Genomic DNA, 12000 nt, shown 5'->3' with positions numbered 1-12000 from the left:
GCTTTAATTGGTAATTCCACGGAGACGCTTTTATTGGAGTGGTACTTGCAAGAAATGCATATGGTGGCTGAAGAACATTCTGCAATACGAACTCTGATTGCCTTTAAATTTATATATGTAGGATTACATGAAGCATGAGTGAAGCATGGTGCTGGTTCTTAATACTCTTGTATGGTTGTAGAGATTGCTTTGAGAAATGTTGAAATAGCTATGTAAGTGCTAACGAAACACATTGAAATTAAAGTACTTTATAAAATGTTCTGGCCCATGTTTGTAATGTTTGAATGTGATGTGAAAGTTTTGCTTTTTAATTACTTAGTGATTTTCTTGAGAAGGCAAGAAAAATAAATTTTATGAAATAATAATAATGAAAAATTAAGTATATAAGAACAGGACATTAAAGGTAGGACAATTTGTTTCAATAACAAGATTGGGCCAAACACAGACATATACAAATGAACTTGCTTTTACTACTCTATCTACAGTTTACACTGAGAGCACTAAGAATAAACTATGCATCAATCCATGTTTAATTTTAGGCACAGATAAAGTTATTGTGAATACTTAACATTAAGATGTAAGTGAAAAATAGCTCACCACTGAGCTTATAGTCACATGCACATAGATAGGGATCCTTGAATATATTTTCTAACCTGTCCAAGCATCAGTCTTCTCAGCCTTTCCTGACAGTTATTTTAAATAATAAAATAACATATTTTATAACATCTACCCTAATAATAGAGTGATATGCAAATTAATCATCACTCTGCTACACCGACCACGCCCACCAGCCATGCCCACCAGCCAATCAGAGTGAGTATGCAAATTAACCCAACAAAGATGGCAGTAAATTTGTGTACACAGAGGGAGGGAGGAGTGAAGACTAAAGACAGCATAGAAGGAAGAGGGAGGGAAAGTGGAAAGCAAAGTGGCTGTGGTGGCTTCTGGAGGGAAAGCACTGGCAGCGCATGAGGGGCAGGGCTGGGCAAGAGGCACAGCCGTGGTGCATAAGGCCACCGAGGCGGGAGGCAGCAGGGGTGGTGGGCGTGGCAGGTCAGTGGGCCGGGCAAGGTGCGGAGGTGGCCAAGGCACCATGAGGCGGGTGAGTTGTGCCCCACCCCACCCCACCCTGCCTGCCATAGTGGGAAAGGTGGGGTGGCGGGAGAGGAGGGAAGCCTGCCTGAAGTCTTGCAGGAATCTTCCTGCAACAGGTACCTAGTTTAGTATATAATATAATATACTGAAAAAAACAATACCCATATTAGGGCTGGAAGGGTAGGGGGAAATTGGGCTAAAGTATATAATATTCGAGGCCCAATGCATGAAATTCGTGTGTTTTAGCCCAGCCTGCACCCTCTCCAATCTGGGACCCCTTGGGGGATGTCCGACTGCCGGTTTAGGTCTGACCTCAGGGATCAGGACTAAATAGGCAGTTAGACATCCCTCTCACAATCCTGGATTGCTGACTCCTAATTGCTCACCTGCCTGCCTGCCTGGTCACCCCTAACTGCCCCTGTTGTGGGCCACATTGCCCCAACTACGCCCCCCCCCCCCCACACACACACACACACTGGCCTGGTCACTCCTTACTGCTCCCCCCCCCCCAACAGCTTGGTCACCCCCAATTGTTCCCCCTGCCAGCCTGTTCACCCCTAAGTGCCTACCCTACTGGCATGATTTCCTCTTACTGTTCCTCCCCACCCCCCAGGCCGGCTTGGTTGCCCCTAACTGCCCTCCTAGTGGCCTGGTCACCCCACACAGCCTGCTGTTGCGTCGTTTGGTCGTCCCTCACTAACCCCCCTGCTGACCTGGCTGTAGGCAGCCATCTTTGTGAAGGTGACAGTCAATTTGCATATTGCCTCTTTATTATATAGGATAGTTAGAATGATCAGGCTCACAGAGACTGATTATCAGAATTTACAAAATTTACTTTTTCAAAATGACCATGTTCTGGTTTTGAAAATCCTGCTTTGTTATATTTTACATATTCATATGGTTTTCATTAAAATGGAAATATGAACCATAATATACATAGCACTTAGGCAAGCTGAAACCCATTACAGTACAAACATTTGTGTTATGAGTAATTTAGATGCATTTGCAATCAGAGAGAGGGTGGTATAATCTTAAAGCAAAAATCTTTCTTAAATATATTTGTTCTCTTCCAAGTATCTAAGGGATTTATATAATACAAATGTGTTTCCATGGCATTTAATTAACTCTCAACTTCATAAAAGGAAAGATCATCTAGGCTGGGCTTTCATAATGTATTATACAAGGTTCTCCTCACTTAACAGCTTATTCTTCTTACTTGTGTAAACATTATTCAGTAAACTGTTGAAAAATAACATTCTTTCAGCAATGTTCTTCCTTTTCCAATTATTATGCAAAGGTTTGGACAGAAGTGTCTTCCAAGGCCTAAGAATGTTAAAATACTGTATGAATATTTCCTTAAAATTAAAAAATGTACATTATTCCATATGGAAAAATACATGTGACCTATGAAGCATTTTTGAACCTAACATATATCTTTGGAGGTGGGAAGTATAAATGTATATTAAATATACTATTTTTTTTCCTGAGGAGCATAAATTATCTTTGAGAGCTAAAATCAAATATAATCCCATCCCATTATCAGGTGGCCTTCCAGTACCATGTCGAAATGTGTGAAAAGCACGTCTTTGAAATGCTATTGTCATATGGTTCAGACTTTTCATGATAAATACACTTCACTAGTCAGCTGCTTCGGTGTGTAAGCCTTTTCGTGGCTGTTCACAATTGCACAACAGGCGCTGTGAGACCACAGCGTATTTCAGACATTCAGTCACAGGGGAGGCTGCAGTTCTCTGCGAGAAATCAGATGCATTTTTAAAAACCACATTAATTTTTCTAGGCCCCTGGGGATACTGTTCATAAACATTATTCCAGGTGTATTTAGCTACCCATGTAATGTATTTACATTGGATTATCACAAATTTCAATTGTACTAACATACAGTTTGCACACTAAAAGAAAAAGGCCATGGTATACTGAATCGTTTGCAAACTACAATAGTTTTTAGAAAAAGATAGCATCCTTCAATTACATTTATGAAGGATGATTTATTCAAATTATTAACTTGTTCATGCCCTAACAGTGTTACAGCAAATTCCTATTCATTATAGATCACATTTATCAAAAGCCCAAATAAATAGATATTCTTAATTATACTTCTATTTTGCTCCCTTACTAATTTCAGTCGTAATTTCTCATCTATAGTCTCCTTTTTTTATTTTTAACTGTAGAGTGACTATTCAGTGACTAGTTATTTTTTTATGATAATATCAGGATTTGGAAAAAAGAATTGAAACATCATCTGGAATACAAGTGAATGTTTCTGGTTTTGACATGGTTCAATGGTCTATTTTTACATACTGTAAAAATGTTAGTGAAAATTTACACTGCCATTGAAAAATGAAGTTTCCTTTAATCCAAAGCACATTTAAAGTTAGGTCCATCTTACTGAAATGATTTTTATTTTTAGTTACTGTAAATCTTTGAAAATAAGGATTGGAATGGAACATCTGAAGAAAATTTTTTTAAAGTAAATGCTAAATCTCTCCTAAATGGAAAAAGGCAGGAAAGAAGTATAGTTTTCTTAGTTAAGGTGCTATATTTCAAGCGCAACTACTTTTATGACTAATTTAAAAAAAATTTTTTTGCAACAACAATATATGAACACCTGATATAGACACAGTTAACAATCAGATCACCCAGGTTTTAAAAAGTAAATGGGAAAGAGAAAGGGGTTTGGCCAGAGTGCAGAGTGTAACCCATAATACTCTCTCTCTCTCTCTCTCCGACACATGCAGACCCCTATGTCTTTCTTGGAACACAATCTAAAAAGTCAGTAATTTTCATTCGTTGCTTATTAGGTATGTGCAGATCAATAAAAAATAAATTGTCACCAGAGCATAATAAGAAAAAAAGAAAACCGTATATTTAAATTTCTTTACGTCTCCTAAAATATCAACCAAGCTAAGATTTCAGAAACTAAAAAAAAAAAAAAAAGAAAGAAAAAGAAAATTTTTCACCAGTACATAAATGATATATTAAAAAGATATCCAACATTCATCATGTAAATGAATGTCTCTGTTGATACTAAATACTTTTAAAACTAAACTGGAGTCTCAAAATCAGCAACTAAATGTTCACATTTGTAAAAGCAAATTTGAAATCAAATTTCTGTGTGACTGAAGTAGATAGCAGTAGCTAATGGTACAAGTTGCCTGTGAAGTGGAGATTTCAGCACAGCTGTACACAGCTGTACACAGAAAGCAGGCCTGGCAGCCCTGGGGCGGCTTTGAGAAGGGTGTTGCTTTTGTGATAGATGGATATGGTAACAACTCTCCTACCTGAGCAGAATGCTGAGGCCCACCATTAGTTTTATCCCTCTCAGTTAGCATTCTTTGATAGTTATCCCTTTGAACTGATGACTTTCCTCATCTTAAGGTCCAAAGCAAACAAAGCCAAAGCCATCCATAGAGAAATCAGACGTGAAATTTCATTTACCAACAGCTTAGTATCAATGAGGTTGTTAGATCCTTTACTAGGAGAGAAGTTTAACTACCTGGAAAGAGGGAAACGTAAGTTGTTTTCTACTTGGATCAGTTTACATAGAAGCAGAAAGGAATTGGGAGGCAGTGTAGACAGAGCTCTGTTCCAGGCCTGGCAGGGGGAAAGGGAAGAGGGGCCGGGTCGGGAAGCAGAGACATGCCCCGTGGAAAAGGGCAGGGGCAGGGAGAGTGGGTGCAGGCCGGGCCCGATCTTGCCCTCGTCACAGTCTAGCTCCAGCCAGGCTTGGAAAGAATTCTAAGACAGACCCAATGGCTTGAAGTGGTATCACGATTCATTTTAACTCCCTGTAATTGTGAAAGTAAGTATACACTATTTGCAGGATATAGTGTATGTCTCGCAGTTACAAAATTAATAAAGAGCGCCACCACCCCCTACAGGGTTAATCTATTTTGCTCAGTCTGTCTTGAAAGGACCAAGGCTACATTCTGTATAAATTCAAAAGAATTAAATGCAGCAACAGGTACATTAAGTCTTTACATAAAAAGAAAGACAAAAAGAGAAACATGAAACTACAAAATCAACTAAACCTCTGATCACCCAAACAGTCAGATATTGTATTTCGCATTTTAAAACACACTCAGAAAGGCTGATCGGCATGCTTCTAAATCTCGCCCTTGCGACACCAGAACAAAAATGCCATTCAAGAGGAAACTGGCTGGGTTCAGGAGTGAAGGCTTTAGCAGAACATAAAACACAGGACCCATGACCATTATATTTGGAGACTGCAAAAGGCTGTTAGACCTCAGAATGTTTCTGGAACACAGTATAGTCCTGGTTCAGGAGCCCGGGAGAATGGCTGCTGCTCCAGCCCCTTGAATCAGGATGTTGCCATTACCGGCCTGGCCTGCATTACCACAACATGCTTGAAAAGCATCTGGCAAACTCCGCTGGGGTGGACCCAGCTGGGCTCTGTTGCTAGGAGCAAAACAAACAGGCCCTCTGGTTCCTGTCTGTTCGTTTTCAGGTGTGACTGGAGGTGCCAGCTACACTCTCTTTGAGGCCTAATGTGCTGAGCTACTACTCCAGTTTCTCATCTACTTCCTCCTCCATAGCCATTCTACTCTCAGCCCCTTTCAGGTTCTGCCCATCCACCCAGCCTGCTTACAGGATTTATTCACCTCCCTGGAGGATTCCCAGGGCCATACTTTAGCATAATGCCATCCAATAGAAATATAACACAAGCCGTCCAACAGAAATATAATACATGCTACCTGGGTACTGGAAAAGGTCTAGCAGCCACATTAAAAAGGTAAAGGGCAACAGGTGAAATTAATTGTAAACAATGCATTTTATTTCATTCAATATATGCAAAATACTGTCATTGCAACATGTGATCAATATAAAAACCATTAACAAGATGCTGAAATGGACCTTATTTTATATTAAATCTCTAAAGTCCGGTGTGTATTTTCCATAGATAGCACTTCTCAGTTCTAAGGAGCCACATTTTCAGGGCTCGGAAATCACACATGGCTACGGGCTGCTGAGTGGACAGCGCAGGTGTGGAGCTCTGGAGGGGGTGTCCTAAGTTAGCACCTGGACTTTGAAGGTTGACTGCAGCCAAGTGCAACAAGTTACCTAAAAAGCGATGCCATCTGCTTACATCAGAACTCTCAAGAACTTGCAGTCAGACTGCCACGCCCTCCATCCGTTCTGTCTGTGACAGTGTGCTGGATGGAGAAGGGGGCTGGGGTGTGTGGAGCCGCCCACTCCCCAAGGAGGATTTCTGACCTAAAAACAGCATAAGAGCAGAGTGTGTGAAATCTACCTATTTTGCTTTGCTCATCCGGAACGTGCAGTATAACCTAGAGGCGAAATAGAAAGGATTCTTAAAAGCCAACGACGGTTCAAGAGGTGCCATCTGTAAAGAAAATTTCATTTCTGAGTAGAATTACAATTACGTGGTGTCACAAAAAGAGGGGTGCACCTGAGACAGCTCTTATCCTCCCTCCCTTCCTGCTGGCCTGTCCGGAGAGATGGAAGAGACGCCTTTGCCAACTGCTCACAGCCCTATGATGCCATGATTATTAGATAGAAAATAAACAAGGCAGTGTTTCCCTCCGATAATGGATGTGCCACAGACTCAATTCCAGGAAAACTGCTTTCATTTTTGCAAGGTACAGAAAGCAAGAGAATGGATGCTGGTGAAGCTGAATATTTATACCTCTTACCTGCATATAATATCCATTCCTCCCTTTTCTCCTCTCTCACGGATTTATGCAATTGCTTGCCAGTTACTACAGATTGAGTCTTTGCAATGTCTCATGCGCAGATCTGTCAGATCCATTATCCTTTCCTTTCTTTAATTTAGCCTAGTACTTCTTGTCCAAACTGTTCTATCAATCTCCCTTTGGGTAGCCCCACCTCTGGACTCCTCAGACTCAAAATTATCTTCTAGAACCTTCCCAGGTGACTCTCTGGAATGAGCTATTACATGTCCTTCCCTGCATCCCATCCATGGCTCTTTATTATTTAATACACTGCAGGTTTCAAATCCTCTAAAATGTGGGCTCAAACTGCCTTGTCAGTCTTATGCCTAAGCATGCCCTATCTGTAATTTTCCACACTCTTTTCAAACTAGGGATTATAAATGTCTGCTTGAAGGCTTCTAACTTCTGTGACTTTGCTTCCTGCAGAGTTAGTTCCCTACCTTCTCTCTGAAAATCTCTGTTGAAATCTAACCCGCCCTTGAAGTCTCTTCTCAAAGGCCCCCTCTTCTATGACATCCTTATCGGTTACTCCGGAGTGGAGTGCTGGTGATCTTTAGTGCTGGGAGCCACAAGGGATTCGGGCTCCTCTGATAGTCCCATGCCATACTTGCTACACACACATCTGCCATACCTGCAGCTACTGGAATGTCACTTATTTTGAAGACAGAAATTCACATCTGAATTATTTCCACACTGTAGCTATACAAGAAATATTCGTTGACTTACTTTTTAAACTATTTGTCTTAGCTATAGAAGTCTCTAAATAAATGAGTATCTCTTATCTGGATGCAGTCATGCTTTCTATCAGCCCTAACTTTGATCTTTAGAAATTCAGGAACTCTATTTTTATCATGAGAATAAAAACTTAAAAAAAAAAAAATCCTTGAAGGGAGATCAAAGAGAAAAAAGAAGGTCTGACAGTTCTTTTCTCTATCAATATTCAAGACCTTCCTCCTGGAATCTGTCCTGGAGGGCTCTGAGAACATTTCTCACTCTCCTCTGACCTGGTAAGCGAGGAGATAAAACCAGGAGTCCGGAACAAAGACTTCAGGTGCTCTGGCTGAGGCCAGATGCTCATGCAGGTGGTTAGTTTACACGTCCCCACTCTGCACAGCCAAGCAGCCCTCCACCCCTCCCCACCGGCCGCAGCTAGGAGCCTTCAGTCATGCTCCTGCTGGGATAGAAGTTGAGAGACTCCCTGCCGCTGAGACCCGGAGGTGTCTGTAATCCACACTGTACCGGACAAGCCTTACGTAAAAGCCACCTTCTCATTACCCAACGCCTACAACTCACATCTCCTATTTCACAACAGCAGCAAACCGGAATTTTCCCAGAAACCACTAAAACTCATCAGAGGAAAAATGTGGTCCCGAAACTCTAAAATAGCTAACATTTCGGGCAGGGGGGAGAAGGGGGGTGGAAAAATAAAAACTTTCAAGGCCCCAGCTCGCTCTCTTCTTAAATGAAAGGAACAAGGGGTCTGGGCAAACCTGGGCAGAGGCAGAGGCGGGGACGGGCGCTGAGCTGTCAGGCTGCACAGCGCCCTGGTGAGGAGGGCGGCGGGGCTGCGCCGGGGTGCGGGCCTCGCTCCCACCCCGCTCAGAGCCCGTCCCGGGGGGCCGGCGCGGGAGCCAGAGCCTCGGAAGCGGGGCCCCTCCCGCCCCCCGGACTCACGATCTTGAGCAGGTCCAGTCCGCTCGCCTGGTTCATGTCTCCCCCGGCGCCGCTCCCGGGAAGGGGCGAGGAGGGCGGACCCGAGCGGCTCGGGGGGCTGCCTGGGGAGACCGGGAGGTCCCCCTCCCGCCCCTTCCCACTGGTTTTCCGCAAGCAAAGGGAAAAATGGAAGCCGGAGGAGCGCCGGGCCAGGCGAACAGGGCTGGGGTCGCCGGCGCCGAGAAAGGAGAGCGGGTGGCGGAGCGCGCGGGGGCAGGAGGCGGCGGCGGGGACCCGGGCAGAGGGGGCGGCGGGCGGCGGGGACCCGGGCAGAGGGGGCGGCGGGCGGCGGGGACCCGGGAGAGAGGGGCGCGGGCGGCCGGAGCTGCGCCCTGGGCTCACAAAGGGAGGAAGGCGCGGCGCCGTCGCTACCTGTGCGGGCGCCCCGAGCGCCCCCGCGGGCGCCGCGCTCTCCGGCGCGTCCATCTGCAGCTCCTGCGCCGCCGCCGCTGAGGGAGGCGACTTGGACATGTCGCTGTGGACCATTGGCGAGAAGTCGGCTCCGGCAGCCTCCTCCGGCGGGTGCCCTCCTGCCCGGCCGCCGGGGCAGGCGCCGCGCTCGCTCGCCGCCGGAGTCAGGGCGCGGGCCGGGGCCGGGCCGTCGGGCGGAGCGGCGCGCGGGGCTGCGGGGCGGCGGCGGCGGAGCAGGGCGCCTTCGCCATCGGCCGGGCCGGGCTGAGCGCGCCCAGGCGGCGGCGCGGGGACCGGGCTCGCCAGGAGGGAGGGAGCGGCGGGCGGCCCAGGGGGAGGCGCGTCGGAAAGCGAGAGTGACACGGCGGCGGAGGCAGAGGTTCCCCGCGGGGGCGCGGCCGCGGGGGTCCGGTCGGCCGCTGCGCGTCGCCGTGGCACGCGCGCTGGAAAGTTTTCAAAGAGGCCCGGCCCCCGGGGCTGCCTTCCTCGGACATCCGTCCGGGCTTCCCTCCCCGGGCTCCCAAACCGCCTCCCCGGACCCCAGGAGCCCGCGGGAGGGAACAGGTCCCCGCACACACTCGGGGGCTCTGTTTCTAAAATGGATGTCAAAAAAACGTGAAGGCTTCAAAGTCAAGTTCACAAAGGACGTCCCGGGCCGGCAGGCGGAGGTGCCTGAGGATGGCAGCACCAGGAGGCAGGGCAGCCTGGCGCTGAAGACCCCGGCTCAGGCCCTGGAAGCTGCAGCTGGCCTGGGCTAGGAGGTCCAACTCCACCACTTGCAAACCCCAGTCCCAAGCGTTTCCATGATCACCCTCGTTTCTTTTCATCTTTGCAAAATTGCAGGACTGTCTTACAGAGCTGGACTTTTTTTTTTTTTTTTTCCTGTAGAGTTGAGAAGTCTCAATATCACATTTTGGACAAAATAAGCACTTCCTTAAGATCCCGAGGAGCTCTTAATAAGAAAGTAGTGGCCGCGGCAAGAATGTTTCATTTCGAGCATTCCATTCAGATTTTTCTAATAAAACACTTTTTTTTTCTTAAGGGATTGCTTCTTATTGCAACAGCTTTTATTACAGTGAAGCTCTCTGTAGAACAAAATTATCTAGGCATCAGCGTTGTTTTGTAACAGTACAATGTTGTATATGAAACAGACATATAGAAATTTATGACAATAGTCTTCAACTATGCTTTACACGTTGCTGTGGCATATTCAAGTATCATAGAGTACAGTGCTTGTTCTTCTCAAAATAAACTAGATATTTTAAACCTATCTCCATTGTGCTCGCTTCGGCAGCACATAACTAAACCTATCTCCATCATACCCTGATTTGAGTCAGGATCAAAGAATGGGTCTTGGTATGATCAAAGATTTAGGCATGTCCTAAGTGTCATTGAGTTCATCATCTTTGGTGTTAAAATTATCGTTTTTATTTAAATTTTACTGAATGTTAAATAGAAGCATTGGCAATTGGTTTATAATAATATGAGCAATAATATCAATAGAGTAACATTTTGAAAAGCAAGAGACTGGGAATCTTGGAGGCTGTTGGTCATAATGTGAATGGCCAGCCTGAAAGGAGGCACACGCTTTACAGGCCGTGGCTGGGAGCTCCCCCAAACCATGGCTAATATTTGTGGGTGTATGTGTTGTTGTTTTTTTTTAAATTATCACAATCAGCAGTGTGTATCACAATCAAAGTGGTAAAGAAATTGTGTTTAAAGTTTTGGAGTCATAGTCTATTTTAGCTCCAGGATCTGCTGACAATATTACTCTTCTAGGTCTGTTCCTTTGATGAAACTGTTCAGTTTTCTTAAAGAGTGTTTAAATCACAGGGATGGCATTACCTCCAGTTTTAGATGAACTCTGTGTGGGCCGGAGGCACGCTCATTCTGCAGGACACAGTCAGAATCTGACATGTTGCCCTCAGTTCTTTCAATATTCATTCAATAAAGCATGTCAAGCTTCCATGGTGTACCATTGGAGGAGCACAGATAACAAAGACCAGGAAACTTGGAGCTTACCATATAATCAGTAAGCACTTAGAAACCAATTAATGCAAACTTGGTGAATGGATTAATTAATACCGTGTTTCCCCCAAAATAAGACATCCTCCAAAAATAAGACCTACTTACAGGTTTCCTTCTGAGTGAAATATAAGGCATCCCCCTGAAAATAAGGCCCCTAGGCTCTGTCTCAGAATGAAAATTAATTTACCGTAAACTTTGTGGAACTTAAACTGCAAGAAGTTGTGACTTAGGTGAAGAATTCATGGGAGAAAATCACTGACAGTTGCATTGCAAATGCACTGCGAGAAGGCTACCTTGACAAGAAGTACTCATTTAAAGACAGTGATATTGCTAAACATGAGGGATTTGGTCCACTGATTCTGAAAGAAATGGAGTCACAAGAAATTCACCAGGAAATTCAGGAATTGGATTGTTATGATGGTGTTCCAGAAGATGATGACATGATTGTCATTGAATAAATGAGTAAATTCTTGATACTGTAGGATTCACAGTTTGTCTGGTTTGTGTTGACAACTACCATACTACCGTACCATATACAGGTAATAAATTTCCTTTATTTTCATTTAACAATAAATGTGTACTGTATTCTTCTTCATGGAAAAATAAGACATCCCCTGAAAATAAGACCTAGCGCATCTTTGGGAGCAAAAATTAATATAAGATACTGTCTTATTTTCAGGAAAACAAGGTACAAACATGGAGAAGAACAAATTCTAACACAGTTTTAGAAAACACCATAAAACTTAAGTGTTTTTCCATGACATCAGTGTGATTTACTATAGTATACTTATCTGTGCATTCACTTTCAATTTAACCACTTAGGAAATGAAATTTAATCTTTCATCAGACTTTAAAAGACACCACAAAATAGCAAAACAACTTTGAAAATAATTTTTAATAATGATTATATATATAAACAAAGGGAAAGTAAAATCTGAATTAAGTATTCAAAGGTGACATATTTTATATTCATGTTCATGTAACTTATGATACTGAACTCTTTGTTTTAGTTTCTGCCACT

General features: G+C 44.2%; 1 protein-coding gene across 3 annotated transcripts in view; it reads right to left on the bottom strand.

Moving 5' to 3' along the window:
- The window catches only part of CACNB2 (calcium voltage-gated channel auxiliary subunit beta 2), a 357975-nt gene extending 348705 nt beyond the window's left edge, over positions 1-9270 (bottom strand). For all 3 annotated transcript variants that reach the window (XM_084868414.1, XM_084868415.1, XM_084868421.1), the window contains exon 1: positions 8913-9270. In XM_084868414.1, coding sequence (XP_084724540.1) covers positions 8913-9026 — 114 coding nt within the window. In that variant the 5' untranslated portion in view covers positions 9027-9270. The remainder of the gene's footprint in view (positions 1-8912) is intronic.
- Positions 9271-12000: the final 2730 nt, after the last annotated feature.

The sequence above is a fragment of the Pipistrellus hanaki genome (genome assembly GCF_964339955.1).
Source record: "Pipistrellus hanaki genome assembly, chromosome: 1".
Taxonomy (NCBI): domain Eukaryota; kingdom Metazoa; phylum Chordata; class Mammalia; order Chiroptera; family Vespertilionidae; genus Pipistrellus; species Pipistrellus hanaki.
The sequence above is the reverse complement of the archived record's forward strand: the minus strand, read 5'-3'. Positions and strand labels throughout refer to the sequence as shown.